Source organism: Hesperophylax consimilis, chromosome 29, assembly GCF_061612785.1.
Source record: "Hesperophylax consimilis isolate HC1 chromosome 29, BYU_Hcon_1.0, whole genome shotgun sequence".
NCBI lineage: Eukaryota > Metazoa > Arthropoda > Insecta > Trichoptera > Limnephilidae > Hesperophylax > Hesperophylax consimilis.
Genome location: NC_142864.1, coordinates 16,147,876 through 16,167,366, shown reverse-complemented (window position 1 = coordinate 16,167,366; position 19,491 = coordinate 16,147,876). Strand labels below are relative to the sequence as shown.

Here is a 19,491-nt window from a genome sequence, read left to right as displayed (position 1 = left end):
CTGCTTATTGCGACGACGCTATTGCTTGTTTAGCGGCAACACAAAAAAATCATAATAGAGGAAAATATGTTGGTAACGTTGGTGTAGGTATGTGAGAATTTGGGCCCAAAACTTATGCTTTCAAATATTCGGCCCAAAAAAATAATTCGTATGAATATTTTAAGGCAGTGTTTCTTAACCGTATTGGAGGAATAGCCCCCTTTACCACAGTAAAATTGTAAGGCTGACGGTAGTGGGATGGGGAAGGAGATGGGGAAGTACCTGGTTATTCAGTTCTGGTCACCAAACATGGCTAAAGCCGTTTAAAGCAAACGTTTCAATTCTGAATGATAGTCTTACACCAGGGCATTACCGAGAGTATCTTCTATTCTGGAATGTGCAGCAAATAAACAACATATTATTTTTAATTAATAAATTGTGAAAAAACACAAATTAATCAAATAAAATTTTCTTGCGCAGGCCGGGATTTAAACTCGCGACCTCCGGCTTGCTAGTCAAGAGTCTTACCCCTAGACCACGGAGGCCATGGTGTCACATTAAGATTTCTTGTAACTGTGGATTCATATACATATATATAAGCCTGATGTATCACTTGAGAATCTCGATACAACAGCTGCCAAAAATTGTTCCGGAGGTTTGTTGGGCTCTCTATAATAGATTTAAAACACTTTATTTAAAAGTGAGTTCATGAGAAACAATCATCCATTACGACATTATTTATTTACAATTTATTAAAATCACAATTATTATGCTCGCTCAGTGCACATAACCTCAAAAACTCTGTACGATTTATGATCCATGTTAGACCGCATCGCGCGGTGGCTGAAAGAAAGATAAAATAATCCCCTCCACTGCCTTCCCATTTTGAATCGGGGAGAATGTTTTCTATCGGCCACGGAAAACAAACATGTGGATGGAAACTCCCCCTTTTCAAATTTTTAAGGTTATGTTCGTCGTAATGTTTAAAGTAATGTTGAGGAAACGATCGCTGGAGACGCGGCTATTTGGTTTAAGTGATGGAAATATTTTTTAACGATATTATTTGGCAATTCCAAATTGATGTTACGTGAAACAGAGCTGAGGCGAATTATTTGAATGTTCAAGAAATATTGTGCTACGTTATGTTATTCAAATGAAAAATTCCCCAATATAAGCTGTTTTTTTTAAACGAAATGAATGTTTGTTTATCAGAATGAGCTCAGCTCAAAATATTGCATGAAATACATTAAGTATTGAAAAAAATACGTTCAAACGTAATGGTTTTGAATAATAGTTCTTATTTAATTTAAGTAATACAAACGTAACCAATTAAATTTGATAAATAAATCTTGGTTGGGTTTTGCAAAAAAGTAAAAACATGAAGGTAACCTTACCCCAGTTATTGAAAATCACTCTCATGATAATAGTTTTTTAATGGGATTATTCATTATTGATATTTTTATAACGATGCTTAAACACTTTTTTATGGTTAATAAAATATTTTTTTATCGGATTATTTAATTATTATTCTAAAATGGTCCTTACCGGTTATTGCGATGACGCTATTGCTTATTTAGTGGCAACACTAAAAAAATAATGAAGGAAAGTCTGTTGGTGTACGTGAGAATTTGGGCCCAAAACTTGGTATGCCTGCGTTTGACAGAAACAAGAAAACACAACAGGCATCATAAATGTCTCTTCTTTAGAAATGACTTCCAAAAATGATGATAAAGATGTAAAAAATACAACGGATGATAACGCCACGAAAGGCAAATCTCAAATTGTAGAAATTAATAAGGTGAGTCTTATTTAAACAAGAGATTTCCCCATTTTTAATGTTTATTATGCGACGCCGCGCACTGACTTAAGTTTGTCGTATGTCCGCCATGTTTTGCTCTCTTGCAGGGTGTTGTTTTTTGAATTCGTATCAAAATCCAGATAGTTTCGCTTCAATTATATTATTTGATAAGCGACGCTTCAAGTCGACAGATTGATGTTTTAAAATAGCACCGTGTGATTGAAATGTGTCCGAGGGCTTGTTTTTTTAACGGAAGTTTGTGACTGTCGTTCTTGTATGTATAATGACAGAAACTGGCGATATGGTGTTAAAAACAGTGAAACATTCGACTAATTGCGCAATTAATTTGATTTTTTAAAGAAATATCGCTTTTAAAACAATTTTATTGCATATCTCCTAGTGTTGTCGGTTAAATGAGTTTGTTCTGGTGACATTTCTGTTGCACGTATCACATATTACTTCAGTAATCATTTTGTTATAAAAAAATCTCGACAAAATTGATAAAAGTCTAGACTTTCAATTGTTTATCTATTACAAAGACATAAAAGTTAACGTTTCGTATTAAAACGCTACAATTAGTTCTGCATAACTGCCATTCATTTTGTTATTTACGTGTGTACATATTTGATAGCTTGTTGTTATTTGAGAAGTTGCACATTTTTTGCCTTTAAATTGCTATTGTGTAATATTTTATCAGTTTTTAACAGTGAAAATGTGAAGTAATGATGCTGATTTGAAGATGGTGAGGTTTTTTCTGTTTCGTAATATTGTATAGGTAACTTGTAGATATTATTTTGAGATAAATATTGTTAAAATAGGCAAAAATTCCGTACTCTGCTATAGATAGAATTCCGAGCATAGCATCAGTAAATCAGTGTCGCCGAGTCACTTGAAGCGCTAGTCACTTCCGAGGGTCGCAACACTATCGCCGGTGGACTCCAGTTCATTGCCGACCTAGTTCTCTTGCCTTGCTGCTATAATTTTATCTAATTAAATAATATAATACTACGAATCAATCTTCTGTGAAAGATTTACAATTTCACTGAAAACTTTTTGTTTTTATTTTGAGATTTTGTATTATTTTGCACTTAAATCGAACAATAATGGATGTTGTATCACCAATGTTCTAAGTAACTCATCATCTTCCTTCAAAACACTCCATTTAAAAAAAATAATTTCAAGTAAAACCTATAAATCACCTGCTAACGCTATTTGTCAGTGACGCTGCGTCAGTATTGCTGTGTTCGAAAATGCTCCTGTACAATTGTATATTGCACAACGCTGTCGATCTGTCGCGGCGACACTGACACAGCTTCACTGAGATGCTACTGTCGCTGTCCTCGGCCCTACCGTAAATACACCCAAATTATTGAATTAACATTTCCTTTCAACTTAATTAGTACGACATTGAAAAACATGCACACAATAGGTTATTAGGTTCTCAGTTTGGGTTATTTAAATGATTTGTGCTTCTTTCGATTTTAAGCGGAACCTTTCGGCAAATATCACATCAAATCAAATCAAATCAAATAAAAAATTATTTATTGTAAAATAAAAATTACAAAAGGTATAGCTTATGGGTAGACCCCATTTCTTCCAGCTAACCACATTTATTTAATTACAATGTTTATATAATACTATTTGTTTTATTATAATAATTACAATGTTTATACAGATAAAATAACAATATACCAATGAAAAAAAAAAAAAATACAAATATATATACCAATAAAAATAGGCGTTTCATTTACGTGAGGTATTCATTCAACGTGTAGTGACATTTATTAACAAGGAAAGTGTTTAGTAACGATTTGAATTTGTGTGTATCTTGTATTTGTTTAATGTTATGTGGAAGGTTGTTATATACTTTAATGGCCATGTAGTATGGTCCTTTTTGGAATATTGTTTTGTTTGCTTTTGGTATTAGTAAGTTTTCTGTGAGCCTTGTAGCGTATTTATGTGTTGAGTTTTTTAGTGGGAACTTGTCTGTAGATGATCGCATCATTCTAACTAAGATCAAATACGGCACAAAACACAGGAAATTTTCTACGTCTACGGTTTCGTGCCGTCTCTTTCATACAAGAAGCATTGAGAGAATGGTCCGAAGAATAATCTTTGAAAACATAATATAAGAAAATGGTCGACCCATTAGGATTTGTTCCTGAAGTTCTGTGAAAACCCAAAACGCATTGAGCACGCCCAATTGCTGAGGAATTTGAAATCCACACAAACCCCATTAACCTTTGGAACAGCACTCAACGGATACAAAATTTAAAATTAATAAGACAAGTTAAAATTAATAGAGATGAGAGGGGTAAACTTATAGTTCTTGGTATCCAATGGAAGATGCTCTGAGGAACTAGCGTCATTGATCCCTTCGGCACCGGTGCGTAGTCGGGATACACGCCCAACGTTTGTACACGGTTGACATTTGTCACATGAGAACGGGTCGCTTCTACCATTCATTCTTAAGTTCAACAGCTCGGCTGTGGAACGAACTGCCGGCCTCTGTGTTTCCTCCCTCCTACAACATGGGACTCTTCAAGACCCATGTTCACTCCTTCCTCTCCACAAAAAGACCCTCCACACAGCATCCCCAAAGATGACATAGGCCCTGAGGGAAATTATTTTCTTCAGGGCCTTCTGTGTGGAGTTAATAAAAAAATAAAAAAAATCCAGTACTTGATGGTTACACCAAAACTAAACGCTGAAAATATATAAATTCAACTAATTTTACTGAAATACCGAACCTAAAAGGATTGATGCATGCAACACGGTATCGCTTCTACACACACAGAAACTCTTCACCACAGTCTACACATCTGCCGGGATGATGGATGCTGTAACGCTGTCCGAAACGTTGGCTAAAGAAGGAGGAATCAACACGGCGTAATACCCCAAAAATAAAACCAACAGCTTTTCTGATAATTTGAAGAAGCGTATATAATCAGATTTGTAAAACTTCTAGAGCTTCTCTGGGCAGGTGATGTAGCGAGGATGGAAGATAGTTGACCACCAAAGAGTCTTCGCTTTAATAAGTCTTGTTTTATGTCTTTTTCCAGTGGGTGGAAAGCGCCTCCCAACAGGATGTGGGCTACGTGCAGCGCGCGCACATCCTCGCGGCCTCGTGGCGTGCTGCAACCGCGCCCCCCGCACCGCCCACTCTCCTCCGCAACCTGCATCGCCTCACACTGCTCTACGTCTTACAGGTAACGTGCAGTATAACGATGGGTCATGTCTCATCTTATTAAGAGCGAGAGCCACGGTACCAGCTCAATAACGTATGAGCAATGAGAATACTGTGCTTGCACGATAAGACTCGCCCGATAAACTCCCCTGGTACGGCTCCCAGCGTATGAATAATCATAAGACTTGTTACCGGTAAGCCGCCCAACACGAGATAAATAAGATATTAGGTAGTTAGTAGGTGTAGACACTTACGTCCAAGTCCAGATCTCAGTAGACTGTAATTCGGATAAGATGTCGGACTGTCAGATGCCGATGATGTCTCTGAGTATGTATTAACAATTTTTCTAAAATATCTCTGATAAAAGGAGGTAACCGTTTAATTAAGCCGTGGTACAGTTTACCGTGAGTCATAAGAATACGGCTCTTCAAAAAGCAAAGTACGCTAGTGCAGTAGCCAGATAGTTAACCAGTCGAACAATGGCCATTTATATTTAGGTCTCACCGTTCTAGGCCTTTTAGCCATGGTTGCCTAAGTTTAGGTAGACGGTTTTTGCCAATAAGGAATTCCAGTCAAGTATATATATTTTTTAATGATAGTTCACTTTTTATCTTAAATAGCAGTATTATTATTATTATTATGTAATGAGCAGGCAGCATTCTGCTGATGCGCTCATATCTGATTTCACAACAAGTTTGACAGTAATTGAGTTGTTTTAAGTTTGAACTAAGTCCTTTCTTCTCTCCAAATGTGAATCCAATAGAGCTTTGAATTGATTTATATTTGTTGCATCGATGACATGTTGTGGGAGTTTGTTCCAAGCATCCACTACTCTATTTGCAAGGAAGTGTTTTCTAGGATTAGATGCAAAAGGCGTTTTGGTAATTTCTTTTGAGTGTCCACGGAGATTTATATTTTTATTAGTAGTGAAGATTTCTTGGATGCTAGGGCAACTGTAATGTCCAGATAAAATTTTGAAATTCTCGATCAAGTCACCCCTTTCTCTTCTTTCTTGTAAGGTTGTTATATTTTACAAAAAATGTTGGTTTTTTAGTTAAAATAATTTATCGAAATCTGACGGGGTACGCGTGACGTCATACGTACTTCGGTTTTGTCGGTTAACGGTAAGGTCAAACCCACTCTTTTCGGTATGAAATCAACAAATCTCAATTTAAATATTTAACATAATTTGTATACATGACTCTAGGTAACCCGTGTGCTAGCGCAACTTTGCCCGGAATTGTCTGCATTCTAATGCACGTGGCCGACCGATCCGTGAGGTAGCAGTGTAAGATCTGTCAGAACCTGCCAAACAATCACTGGACATTTATATCTCTTTCATCGTTTTTAAATTCTACATATAATTATAGATTATTCACTCAAGTTCCTTATTTATTTCAATTTATTTTTTATGAATTTTTTTTATAAAAATATATGTATATTTTTTTGTTTTTTCATTTTCATTTTATGTGAATACCACACAAGAGTCCCAACTGCTCCCATCTGGAGCTAGTGAGACCTTGGCATCCCCAATTGGGGTACGTTGTGAGGCTGAAGGTAGAGGGGAGGGAAAGAAAATGGGAAGAGGAAGGTGGGGAAGTACCTGGTTATTCAGTTCTGGTCACCAAACATGGCTAAAAGCCATTTCAAGCAATGTTTCAATTCTGAATGGTGGTTTTACACCAGGGCGATACTGAGAATATTTTCCACTCAGCTTCAAATATACTATATATTATTTTAAATTAATAAATTTTGAAAATGAACCAGATAAAATTTTCTTGCACATGCAGGGATTTGAACCTGCGACCTCCGAATTGTTGGTCGAGAGCTTTACCCCTCGACCATGGGTTTTGGGATAAACGATAGAGTATAGGTGGATTCTTTGATATGAAACCACAGTAAGCAGTTTATATGTTTCCATATTAATAGTCGGAGTTATGATTTTTTGAATAAGGGCGGACGAATCTTAAACAGAACGCCCAGAAACCTCCATCGTTCTTTTTTCCAACTCAACATCTCTAACGCATTTTTTTTTTCAATCTGCCAACGATCGAGTGGTTAAAGCTCTGAAACCTAGTTTCCAACTTACCCAAAATAAACCCCAAGTGATAAACACTAACAATCCCTAACTCATTCTTTTAACAGTCACCCTGTCCCTTTTATAAAGTTCACCAAGGTTGTCATTGGATTATCTTCTGTTTCCACAATGTGTCTTCCCAGGTCTTATCTCTCCTCTCCAATCCCCTTTGGTTCCCTGAAGGCCCCGTAAGGGAAGAGAGCCTCATCTCTCCTCTCCATTTTCCTTTGGTTCCGGGAAGGCTCCACAAGGGAGTTCACGCAGGTGGCCTCATCTCTCCTCTCCACTCCTTCTTGGTTCCCCGAAGGCCCCATGTGGGAAGAGTCCGCTCCCCCTTGGTACCCTGAGGGACCCACGAGGGAAGAGGGCCTCATCTCTCCTTGGCTTTATTTAAAACCTATAAAGTGAGATAAACATTACCGTTTTGCAGTAAAAATGATGTTTCTTACCAATTTTCGTGTGTAATTCTCGGTTTAAATCTCCTGCCAATGTCACCTGGCAGTCCCAAATGCATCTGTCCGGCGGCGCTACTAGTAGGGACTCCACTAGAGACGCTATATTCTGCTTCATTTGCATTTATTTTTGCGAAGGTCAAACACTTTTGTCTTTATTTTGAAAGATTCCAAACAGAATTGCGCAACTTTTAAAAATATTTAACCTTCCAGCGGGCGCGCTGTCGTAAAATTTACTACAGAAGCGCCTTATCGCTTCCCCCACTCTTACCACTTAGTCGTAAGCATCGAGCTTCGAGATATGCTAGAGTCAAATTAAATGTCAATCATTTACCGCAATATATAAGTGCTGAATTACGGGATCAAAGTGAATTACGGTCGGGCAGTTGAACCGATAACAGAAGAAGAAAACAGAAGCTTTCCAAAACGCGGTGTTTGTCGGTTATGTGCACTAGATAAGAAAAGATTCTCAGCATCAATGAAGTGTTGCCGTTGCCAGTCCTTTACATGCAAGAACCATTCTTCAGTTGAGGTGGTTTGTAACAATTGTTAGGATGAGAATTTTGATTCTGACTAAATAAGTCGATAAAATATTTGTTTTGAAATATTAACATCTTTAGAGTGTTGCTTCGTTTTTTTTTTGAGAAAGTCAAATAATTTATTTTTTTAAGTGCTGACTATTATCATTTTTCATAACCTTAAAGAAATTCCCTAACATTTGTATAAAGAAAACACCACTTACATGAAGAAAACTCGATGACGTAAAATTTACGACAAGCGCCCGCTCAAGGGAAATTTCTCAACGCGCCCGCTGGAAGGTTAACAGTGGTTCGAACCCTGAAAATACGAATTAATTTGAGTTTCGTGTGTTTTCTTTTGTGTTATTTTGTTTTGTGTTTGTTGTTTTGTTCAATGATGTCGGATTCCGGTCGTTCAGATTTCGATGGAGGAAGTGATGAAATGATGATTCCCACGGACACGCGTGGAAAACGTTTGAGGGGCAGCGGCGACGATAAAGCCAAAAGGCAGAAGGATCGCGAACCGACACTCTCCGGCCCTCAAATCGGAGTTCTCACGCAACAAATGTCTCATGTGCAGGAAATGTTGCATCTGCTGTTGGGTTCGGATGCTCTCCAGCATCTCCCTGGACACCCCTGCGTCGCTCTGGGAGGAATTGGCAAGGGAAGATTTAGGGATGGGACTCACCTGTCCTATCAAGCCGTCTCGTGACTTGGATCTTGGGGAGTGGACCACCGACCTAAAACAGCCCAAGATACCGTAGGTCGACCCAGGAAGGGTGAATAAAGTGGAGCTCCTGCAGCATCTAGGGACGGCTAATTTGAACAATGTCTGCTACCTCGAGATCCAGAAGTCATATGCCCCAACCCAACTCTTCTCAATGTTGGCATTGAACTCGGAGTTGAAGCGCCTACCTCAGGAGGAATCGGCTAGTACGTCAATGAATTGGTCAACTAGAGCGCAGAACCGGGCACGGAGCTGTGTCCCAGAGGGTCTCCAGAGACATAATGCAGATGGTTTGCGGCAAACGGGCAAGCCGCATTGAGTACCCAAGAGGCGCATTGCGAGGCATCAACGAGAGATACGTTTGAGATGCCTTGCCAAAGATTCCGCCCACATCGGAATATCTCTTTGATCCGAAAATCCTATCGGTGCAGCTGGACAAGTTGGGGGGAGTGAAGAAATGCCTCGTTCCTCAGCCGAGCACATCGCGACCAGTCCCTCCCGTTAAACCTGTTGCAGTGCAGAACTCGCAGCCCTTTCGTCCCAGATTTCAGCAGGGGAGGACTAACGCGAGAAGAGAGCAGCCGGAGAGCCGAGGTTAGAAAAATAGACTCTGTCAATTGGATGGAGAAGGTCATAGAACTGTCAATGGAACGGAGAGCGCAGGAAATACTGCCTAGTCTATTTATAGAATACAACTTGTAAATGGTGAAGGCGGCCTCCAGGGCTGTAATTGTAGGTTGGATTAGGACAGTCCTCGGGGATACCGGCGTAGAAGATCCACCTGACAGCATCCGTTCAACAGTGGCATACTTGAACTGGTTGTAGAATTATAAACTGTCGCTTGGCAACTGGAGAAGTCCTAATACCTTTGCCAGGTTTTATAGAAGAGAACCTGCAGAATTGGGCTGGCCGAAACAACACTGACCCTGACTCTTGCTGACCTGTTTTGACCTCTGTGGTTAACTGATTTCTGGAAATCTTGTTCCTATTTCTAACATATAAATATTATATTTGGTTCACATTAGCATCATGTCACCAGGCGATAACAAACAATATTCTAAGGGAAAACTTTTTCATTACTGTTACCATTTTGTCATCATTCTACATTACTAGAAACGTCATTTAACGTCGACTAATCTCATTCGACATGTTTCCATAAACTGCCCAATCCGTAGATAGTAAAAAGCAAGGGAGATGCGCCATGAACCCGTTGTTAGTATGAAACCGCACGCGCTACGTGTGTGGTCAACATCATTCACCCATACTACTGCAAATCGCATATACGCACAGCGGAGCCTCATTTCTATCTGCACACCAAATGCAGAACTTTCATTGCATAGCTGCTTTTATAGTCCTTACAGTTTGGACGTAGAATGGTGATAATTAGTACTTTTCCATGCTTCCTTTCATTTTTTTATTATTTACTAGCTATAACCATGCCACGCGTTGGTTTGGCTTAGTCTGTCCGTGCTGAAAGAGAAACAATGGCGCATGTTGCTTTTACGACCATCAGATGGCGCTGCTTTAAAAAAAACCATTTTTGTCCAACATTTTTATTTACATATATAGATTAATGACTATTGAAATACATAGTTCAGTAGCACATTCACAGTCCTCCTCACTAGGGATTCTTGTTCTGAGGACTGTAGGTTGTTGTGGTGTTGTTTCATCATGATTTCCTCAGCTTAATGTTTGTCGACCTCATCTTCATGTTTGCGGACCTCATTTTCATATTTGTTGATTTCCTCATCTTTACTTAGCCATATTTTGATATTGTTTTTAAACTTCTTTATCTCCGTGGTATTTTTAATTTCCTTCTTCCCTTCCGTTCCCTAAAAAAGACCCCCGCACAGTATTTACCTGGAGGCCTCCTGTGTGGGGTTAATGTTCTTTGAATTTGATTATGGCATTCTATCGTCTATGGTTGTACATTGTTGACATTGTTCTATAAATATCTCCTCGCACAGCCTCTGCTGATGCCTTCCGTGCTGTTGCAGTTGTTATCTTCTTCCAAATCATATTTTTCAATGCGAATTATACTTTACAGGAGGAATGGCCCAAACTGGAGAAATCACTCCAAACGGACCTGTGCACCAGCGTGGAAAGTTGCGCGGGGGCCCTGGAGAAGGCCGGGGGGCCAGGGGCGGCGCGGAGACTGCACTACCTGCTGCGCACAGCCGACCACCCCTGGCACCACCCTACGCTGCGTCTCATCATGGAAGGGGGGGAGCCTCAGCCGCAGAAAGAGCAAGGTACACAGTCCTATTTTTTTTTAGTTTATGTTAGGTGATATAATGAAAAAGTGGTCTGAAGAAGTGAGGTTAGTAGTCCATAACGGAGTGCTTACACAATTCAATATATATTTTTTTATTTAAAAACATTACAAAGTTGTTCATTTTGATCCGTTTTTAAATAATGCAGCTTCATTGATGCTCAAATATGTCGGTATCAGAATTGATTCTGTTCAACAGCAAGATTGCTCTCCCCTCTGGCATGACCATTGGCAATTTAGTCCTGCAGGCTGGGAGATAAAACAGTCTGTGCTTATGGTGACGGAGATAACCATCGGAAACATAGAAATTAATGCTCCCGTTATAGACTAGTTTTCAAACCATCCACGAACCAATCTGAATAAATGTGTAGCAATGTGTACATCCCTTCTGACTTGTTGATGGTTCATTCCGAGCATGCCCAACAAAAAGTCGGTAGGATAGAGCCACGAGAAGTAGCCATACTCACTCATGTAGAGAAATCTTAGAAATTTCTTTCCATCATGATGGAATACTTTATCTCCTAATTACCTACACACTTTCAAGTGTACTCCTTACTAAACAGTGGAATAAAATGATGAGAACCAAGGTATCTCTTAATTCCTTGCAGTGCGCAGATCAATGCCCAGCATTCTGTGCTAATGAAGTGCTGCAAGTCATCTTAATATGAGCGTGACCATATACCAAACCAGATGTAGGCAGAGAAAGGTTTAAAGTAGACTGATTGCTCTAGAATTGAGATCCCTGCGGCGTGTGTATGGTAAAACTATAAATGCAGAACTGTTACAAATGTGGAAATCCGGGAAGAATGCAAGACTGATGAATTGTAATGAAGAAGATTGAGAAAGGGATGACACAAAGAATAGATGGACGGGGAGCAAGAGAGGTAGACCTGGCACAGTCAAATGAATCAAATACTTGTGTCTGGTCATGTCAATGGCCAGATTGAGAGAAAAGTATGTGAATGAAGAAAGAAAACGGTGATGGTTAATTAGTTGGTCAAATGATTAAAATTCTGACAATCTGAAATATATGTATTATCTCTTCATCCTTCCACCACATCCGCTAATATCTATCTTTCCACTTTCAGTGTTCAACTGGTTCCGAGAGGAGTGTTGCGCGGGGGCCCTGGAGCGTTTGCGTCAGCTGTGCGCGGCGGGCGGCTCCTCGTGTTCGGCGGCCGGCCTGCGCCTGGCGCGCGCGTTGCTGCTGTTGCCTGTAGCGGCGGGAGCCAGACGCGCCGCACTCGACGCCCTGCTGGTGCTGCTGGTGCGTGGGGAAAAAACGCGGGACTGTATTGCAGAGGTAATCAGTTAAATTACTTCATTTTATAACGTTGGAGACATTCCGGCAATGTTTGTCCAAATATGAATCATATACAGGTAATCGCGTCTCTGTACCAGAACTGGGTCAATCGATCATTTTACACAATCCACCGGCAAAGTGATCTGGTCAAGAGTAACGTACTTTGATTGAACACTTTTACACATGGTAAAAATTAAATAGAGTAGAGAAGAGAGATGATACATGCGCCGCCTGCCACTGGCCGCCGTTAGTCTAAAGTACCCGAGATCCGGGAACCTGTTACCCGATATTTGATTGCTTACTTTCATTTGATGTCTGTATAGTGCCATTAAAATGGACTGTCAGATGCCAATCACGTCTCTTAGTATGTAATAACAATTGATATTTGGATAATTTTAGTGGCATTATTTTTCTAAAATATCTCCTGATATTTCGGAAAAATTTCAATTGTTCAATTTCAATTGAGCTGTAGTACGGTTAATGGCTCATCAAAAAGAGCTAGCTCAGTTGTGTGACTCGCTTATGAATGACTCATCGCTATAATCTACAGTCCCTCAATTCTAGAATGAATGAAGTATGTGCCTATACAGAAATGTGCAGAATGCGTTGAACTGTATTTATTTGTCTACTGTGCTGCAAAAGTAAGAACGCCTTGACAGCATACGTCCTATCGCTCGTATGCTGTCAATCGCTCTTCTTTGTTTTTTCATATCCTCAGTGGCGTTCAGGTTGTCGGTGACATGTTCCAGGTATTTTACAATACGATCCTACAAACTTTATTCCAATTACTTTGTTGCAGATCAAAGCACTGGAGGCGCGGGAAGCGGTCAGCGTCATTGCTCGCCTCTCCACTAAGGACAAGAGCAGCGGGCGCCTGTGGAAGTACGCACACGACACGGCCCTTCTCTGCTCGCAGGTACTTGTTTACAATATTCATATTCCCCAAACAAGACTCTGTGACACTAAACCAGAGGTTGATACCGTAGATGACATTATTTATTTATTAAAGGACTTACGTGCAATTTACAAATCATTGAAGATGATATTATCAACTCTCAAATGAAAAATGTGAAATTCGGTCGCATTTAAGGATTGAGCCCAGGACCTCAGCCTTACCGAGGCATTGCTGTATCACCGAGCTAATCCGACCCTATCCCCTTCGGTTGCATTTAAATGTATCATACATTGACTACCAACATTATCTTAATTTTCTTAAGGCCTTAGACACATTACGCTATATTATGCGTGCATAAATTTGGCGTGTCATGTACCTATTATTTGTTGGGCTGACACACTGCGCTACATTCTTCCTTAGGAGAGGGGGTAAGATCAATTGGTGGACTGCCGCGGAATATCATTTCTTTGTATGGGATCTGTCACATTGACAGATGACAGCCGTGTAATTACGGCGTTGTATAATTTTCAAATATAGCCTGGCTAGCAGATCACGGCGCATATCGTCGCCACGCTCCCACTTAACACATCATCATTTTAGGTGTGACGGGTCTGTATGGGATTGTATGGAGTTATATAAAAAGCTTTGAACTTATAGTGTAATCTGTCATCCCCTTAATGCATCTTTATACATGATTGAGATGTGATGTGAAAGCAAAGCCCCTTGAAAGAAAGTATGGTATATGAAAGCAAAGACAAAACACAGAGATAATCATAAGAAGATTCAAGTTTCAAGACAAGACCTCACTAAAAGTTATAATAATTATAATATTTCATCACTTGCTTAGTGACAGACAAAAAAATTAAGGTCTGGACATTCTGGACAATGGTGAATAGTATCCATAATAGGGAATTCTCTTCACACCAAAAAATCACTTATTATTAATTATTCACATGTAGAAACACTTCAGACACAAGAATAAATAGTTTTTATAATTTTCAAAAATCATTTATTAAAGTTATAATGACTTTAAAAACAGGCGCGAACGAAATATTTCAATGCAGCTAAAAACGCCCGGTGATTGATCAAGCGTTCAAGGGCGAACGATGACGTCACTGTTGACCGGCCCGAGTAGATCCTGCAAACCGATGGCGGCGGCAGCGGCAAAGGTGTGACGTAGCGGTCAAAATGGCGCATGATCGTTTTCAGAGCCGAAATAGCACGCAATTTTTAAAACAACTACAAAAAATTGAAAATGCATTTAAAAAAAAAGAAAAAAAAGAGGCACATAATAAAATAATTATCTTTATTGAAATAAATTATTTACAAAATGCACGAGAATTCCCTATTAGTTGAAATAGCTCAACCATAGTTGGTTGAGGAAAAGCAGGTCAGGGAATATTATTATTTAAGGAGCAGGCATCATCCTGCTGATGCGCTCATATTTGATTTCACAATGAGTAACAGTAATGCTTTAATCATGCCGTTTACCGCAGGGGTAGGCAGAGAGGATGGACCGCCAAACAACTAGGTCTTGGCACACACTTCTTGCCTCATTCACATTCATATATCGTCTCATACATACTTTTCTATTATTCTGACTCTTGACATGGCCGGACTCGAGTATTTGATTCACTTGTCATCGTGCCATGTTGGACGTCCTCGACTTCTGCTACCATTCGCATCATATATTCTCCTAACACTCCTTTCTTTGCTCATTCGCTCTACATGCCCAAACCATCTAAGCGTCCTTTCGTAATCTTACTCATTACGCTTATATTAGCCTGGCACTCTTTGCGCATCTCCACATTTCTCACACGATCATACATGGTTTTTCGAGCTTTAAATTGGTTCATATTAGTAGATTGGATGACATGTTGTGGAAGTTTGTTCCGTCATCCACTACTCTATTTGCAAGAATGTATTTCCTAGGATTGGATGCAAAAGGTGTTTTGTTATTAATATTTAATGTCCAGATAAAATATTGAAACCCATTTCTTTTAACTTTGGTAATCTTAGTTCCTTGAGACTAACTTCATATTGCTGGTCTTTAAAAACTCTTGTGGAATATTTGGAAAATCGTCTCTGTACTCTGTTAGATCCATATCTTTTGCGACAAATGTACTCCATTTTTGAAAAACATTCTATTAGCACTTATGTTTTTTATATTTTTAACATCCGGTCCAGTGTTAGTTAAAGGAAGGCTTTCCTGATTAAATATGTTATCGAATTAGAATATTGACAGGGATGAGTTGTAGTAAAGTAGGTGAATCAAGCATTAATAATTTTGAAGGAACAAATGAGATCAACTTTGTTCAGTACTCAAAGAATCCCAAATTTTTTGTATGGGTACTGCCATCCCTGAAACCATTTATTGGGTAACCAACACCTTTGCCCTGGGTCACTCCCATGCTACATTTGATCACTTTACAGGGGTTCTGTTCAGTGCAGTAATGAGATATTTTAATAAAATTATTTTGTCTTTTAAGGTCATGGTCGCCGCTTGTCTAGTGCGGCCGATCCAAGGAAACCAGCTGACGGCGCTGGCCTCCCAGCTGACCTCCCTGTACTCCTCGCGGCCTGACAGACTGCCGGCCATGCTCAGGAAGCTGCTGCAGCCGGCCGAGACGGCCATGCACATATACACGGTCTGCCGGGCGGTCCAGCACCAGGTAACAGTCAAACAGACTCAGCTATCGCGCTATCTCATTGGGGTTGTCATTGGGTGACTCATGCTCTGACACATGCTTTTGTTTATTATCCTACTACCTGACTCAGGCTCCACCTTGTTGTGGATCCAATTATTAAACTGTTGGGATTCTCGCCCTCGCCAAACCATATCCGGCGCAATCACAGTAGCTCTGTGATGCACAAATGAAGTCTAAAGGACTTGAATTGTGTAAATGGGGACGAATACCAACATAACGTAGAAGAATGTTCCCTTCACCAGTTTTCCTAGGGCATATCAGTGCTGAATCGAGTGCCTTCCTTAGCCGGCGGCTGGCTGAATAATCTCAGTATTTCACTTTAACCTCCACCAACTTTCTCCGCCATACGAAGAAAAAGAACCTTGGATTGTCAACACAGCTTCTAACTTCTAACTTAAATAAAGGAAAAATACTGCCACCATGGGTGGAACTACAGTGGAGACTCCCAAGGAGGATATTGTGTTTCCACCTATGACGGCAGAATAACACCCATGCGACCTCCTCCGCACAGGTTCTCACAGTGAGTTGTGCACAGAACATTACTACCTAAGCTTCAATCATGCATATACAGTTGCATAAAAAAAAAAAATTGTTTATTATTTTTTTGGTAAACTAATGTTTTTAAGACAATTTTTTTTATGCATAGCACAAAGGGTAACAATTATTTTACAAGCAATAATTATTCGCGTGTTGAGTGTTTCAGGCGAATAATTATTGCTTGTAAAATAATTGTTACCCTTTGTGCTATGCATAAAAAAAAATCTTGTCTTAAAATCATTAGTTTAAAAAAAATAATAATTAATATTTGACAAGTTCAAGTATTTCACCTAAAAATGTAGACTTACAATGCCTTTCTCATATAAAATAAAGTTGGTTGTTTTCAGGTGAAAAATGTAACAAGCAGTAATTGTTGAATGAAACACTAGTATATATTGAATAATTTCGCGGGTAGGAAATAAGCCGCCATAGCTCAGTGGTCAGAGCTGTCGACCGGAAATCGAAGGGACACGGGTTCGAGTCCCGTTGGCGTCATGTATCTTTTATCAGGAGATTTTTCAATGTGGATGAGTGTTTCAGGCGAATAATTATTGCTTGTAAAATAATAAAAAAATTGTTGTGCATTTCAACAGTTTGCAGTCCCAATGGTTTGTTGGTTGTTTCAATTATTGTAACATCTTTGGTTTGTTTTCAGTTTGGCGAAACTCAGCGTGCCTTCGTCTGCGAGCTCTACATCCGCGCCCTCACCACCGGCATGAATGAACTGGAGCGCCAGAAACTCAGTGGCGAAGAAAGTGCTGCTGCCACGGCCACCACTCACCTCCTCGCCGGCTGGTTTCTCAACCTGGCCGACTTCCTCGCCAGCAACTGCAGCGTCAGCTCAGAGTGCGTCCTCACCGCCTTCTCGCTCAACCCGTCCCAGCAATGCTACCAACGCGTCGAGGAATGCTCTCACCTCATGAGCAAGACCATCAAATTCCAAGAACCGGAAGATAGAGGCAGTGAAAGCGATAATAACGCTAATAAAAGGCTCGAGAAAAAGAGCGAGAATACAAATAATCAAGAGCGTTTAAATAGTAATAGGCTCGATGGTGTTACAAATTCTCCCGGTAGTTTGAAGAAAGACAATAGTGATATTGGTTCCTCGGACGAGGGTGTTTGTGATGGGTATGGTCTCGCTCAGAGACTGGTGTCGGGAGCCGTGCTCGATGGGGAGGGCTTGGGGCTGTCTTCGGACGTGTGCAGAGATTTGGCGGTGCTGCTTAGTGGACCCCGATTGAAGATGTTGACTTGGGAACTCAGCTGGTGAGTCTTTTTATAGTGCTGAAATTTTAAGTGGCTATTATTTCCTTATGTTGTGAGCAACTACGAATAACGTGTAGGAAATCGTGGCTACCTATTGAATGTGGTTGCCTAACTTTGCTTTGATTGCTTTTTCTGTACATTAATATGTGTTATTTCACATTTCATTAATATAGTCTATTTGCAGCATGATACAGAGAGGTAGATATTCTCAGTATCGCCCTGGTGAATGACCACATTTATAATAGAAACATTGCTTGAAATGGTTTAAGCCGTGTTTTTGTGATCAGATCGAATTAGCTATTTTCTTCCCTACCTTCCTCTTCCCCTCTACCTTCAGCCTAACAACATTCTACCTTGATTGGGATGCCATAGTCACACTGGATCGGTTTGGACTCTTTTGCGGTGTACAGTAGAACCCCGTTAATTCCAAATTTTTGCCAAAAATATATCCCCATGGATTTTTATTCATACTAAACAGTTTTTTAATTGGAAATTTGTTATTTCGTAATACGAATTTTATTTTTGTCCGCACACAAAATTATGTTTGTGTAATTCGAATTATAAAATTTCGTAAATCTGAATTTTTAAAGACAGCCGTGATGGTAAAACGCCGAAAAAAATATTTTTACGTGGTTATACATCGTCCCAATTAGTATTATTAGTATTTTGTAAATCTGAATCGATTTACTGTCGTTTTTAATGTCATTTATTTCGAATATCCAAGTTTGAAGGGTCGAGAAAATTCATTTCGAAATATGTCGTAGTTTTACGAATTTATACCAAATATCTGAATTCAAAGGGTCGGCCGCGACCTCGATACCTCGAAACCTCGAAATTTCAATTTACGCGGAAATACATCGTATTTTTACGAATTTAATTAGAATATATGAGTTTAAAAGGCCGGCTGCGATGGAAATCGGTCCGAAATTACGCGGAAATATATTTTACGAATTTCTGTCAAATATCCAAATTTAAAGGGCCGGCCGCGACAGTAATTGGCAGCGAAAATTTGATTTACACGGAAATTTATGGTATTTTTACGAATTTACTTTGAAAAACTGAATTTGAAGGGCCGACTGGCGGTAATTGGCTGCGAAAATTCGATTTACAAGGGAATAATTCGTATTGTTACGAATTTACTCCAAAGATACTACCCGAATTCGAAGGGGCAGCCAAAGAACTAGATTTTTTGTGTTTTTTCTTAAAATTTCGAATTACATGGGAATTTGTTTATTTATTAACAAGGTTATATTGTACATACTTAAAAAAACTTGAAACAGGGAAATCCATTGGAGGAATCTTTTGTCATCCAAAGAAATGCATTTAAACTGAGAAATAACTGAGACCCGAAGACGAATTCTCCATATCCAATGATATTATCAAAGAGGAACACCATACCAACACAGAATTTCACCTAATATAATATTTTATGAAAACTTCAACAGTCCTAATAATAGATGTAAAACAGTAAAAATTATAGATGGCAGCACTTTGGTTTGCAACTAGCACGTGGTGCGAGTGTGTACGACACACATTAGTGAATTAATACCCATGTTGTGTATGAATCCTCCATCCTCATCTTCTTTGTGTGTTTGCAGGAAGGACCTGTCTCGCCACTGCCTGTCCTACATGAAGGACGGCACCAAGAAGGTGACCCGGGAGCTGAAGTTTGTCCGCCTGGACTACAGCCAGTATGAGCACCAGGATCCGCAAGTTCAAGACATCTACCACGGTATCGAGAAGGGTAAGAATTACCTACTTACTTGGTAAAG

General features: G+C 39.6%; 1 protein-coding gene across 1 annotated transcript in view; it reads left to right on the top strand.

Moving 5' to 3' along the window:
* The first annotated feature begins 1,645 nt into the window (after positions 1-1,645).
* The window catches only part of LOC149409916 (uncharacterized), a 51,651-nt gene continuing 33,805 nt past the window's right edge, over positions 1,646-19,491 (top strand). The window contains exons 1-8 of the mRNA XM_089649203.1: positions 1,646-1,777; positions 4,840-4,986; positions 10,786-10,990; positions 12,099-12,313; positions 13,113-13,229; positions 15,698-15,880; positions 17,109-17,719; positions 19,318-19,463. Of these exons, the coding sequence (XP_089505329.1) occupies positions 1,688-1,777; positions 4,840-4,986; positions 10,786-10,990; positions 12,099-12,313; positions 13,113-13,229; positions 15,698-15,880; positions 17,109-17,719; positions 19,318-19,463 (1,714 nt within the window). The 5' untranslated portion in view covers positions 1,646-1,687. The remainder of the gene's footprint in view (positions 1,778-4,839; positions 4,987-10,785; positions 10,991-12,098; positions 12,314-13,112; positions 13,230-15,697; positions 15,881-17,108; positions 17,720-19,317; positions 19,464-19,491) is intronic.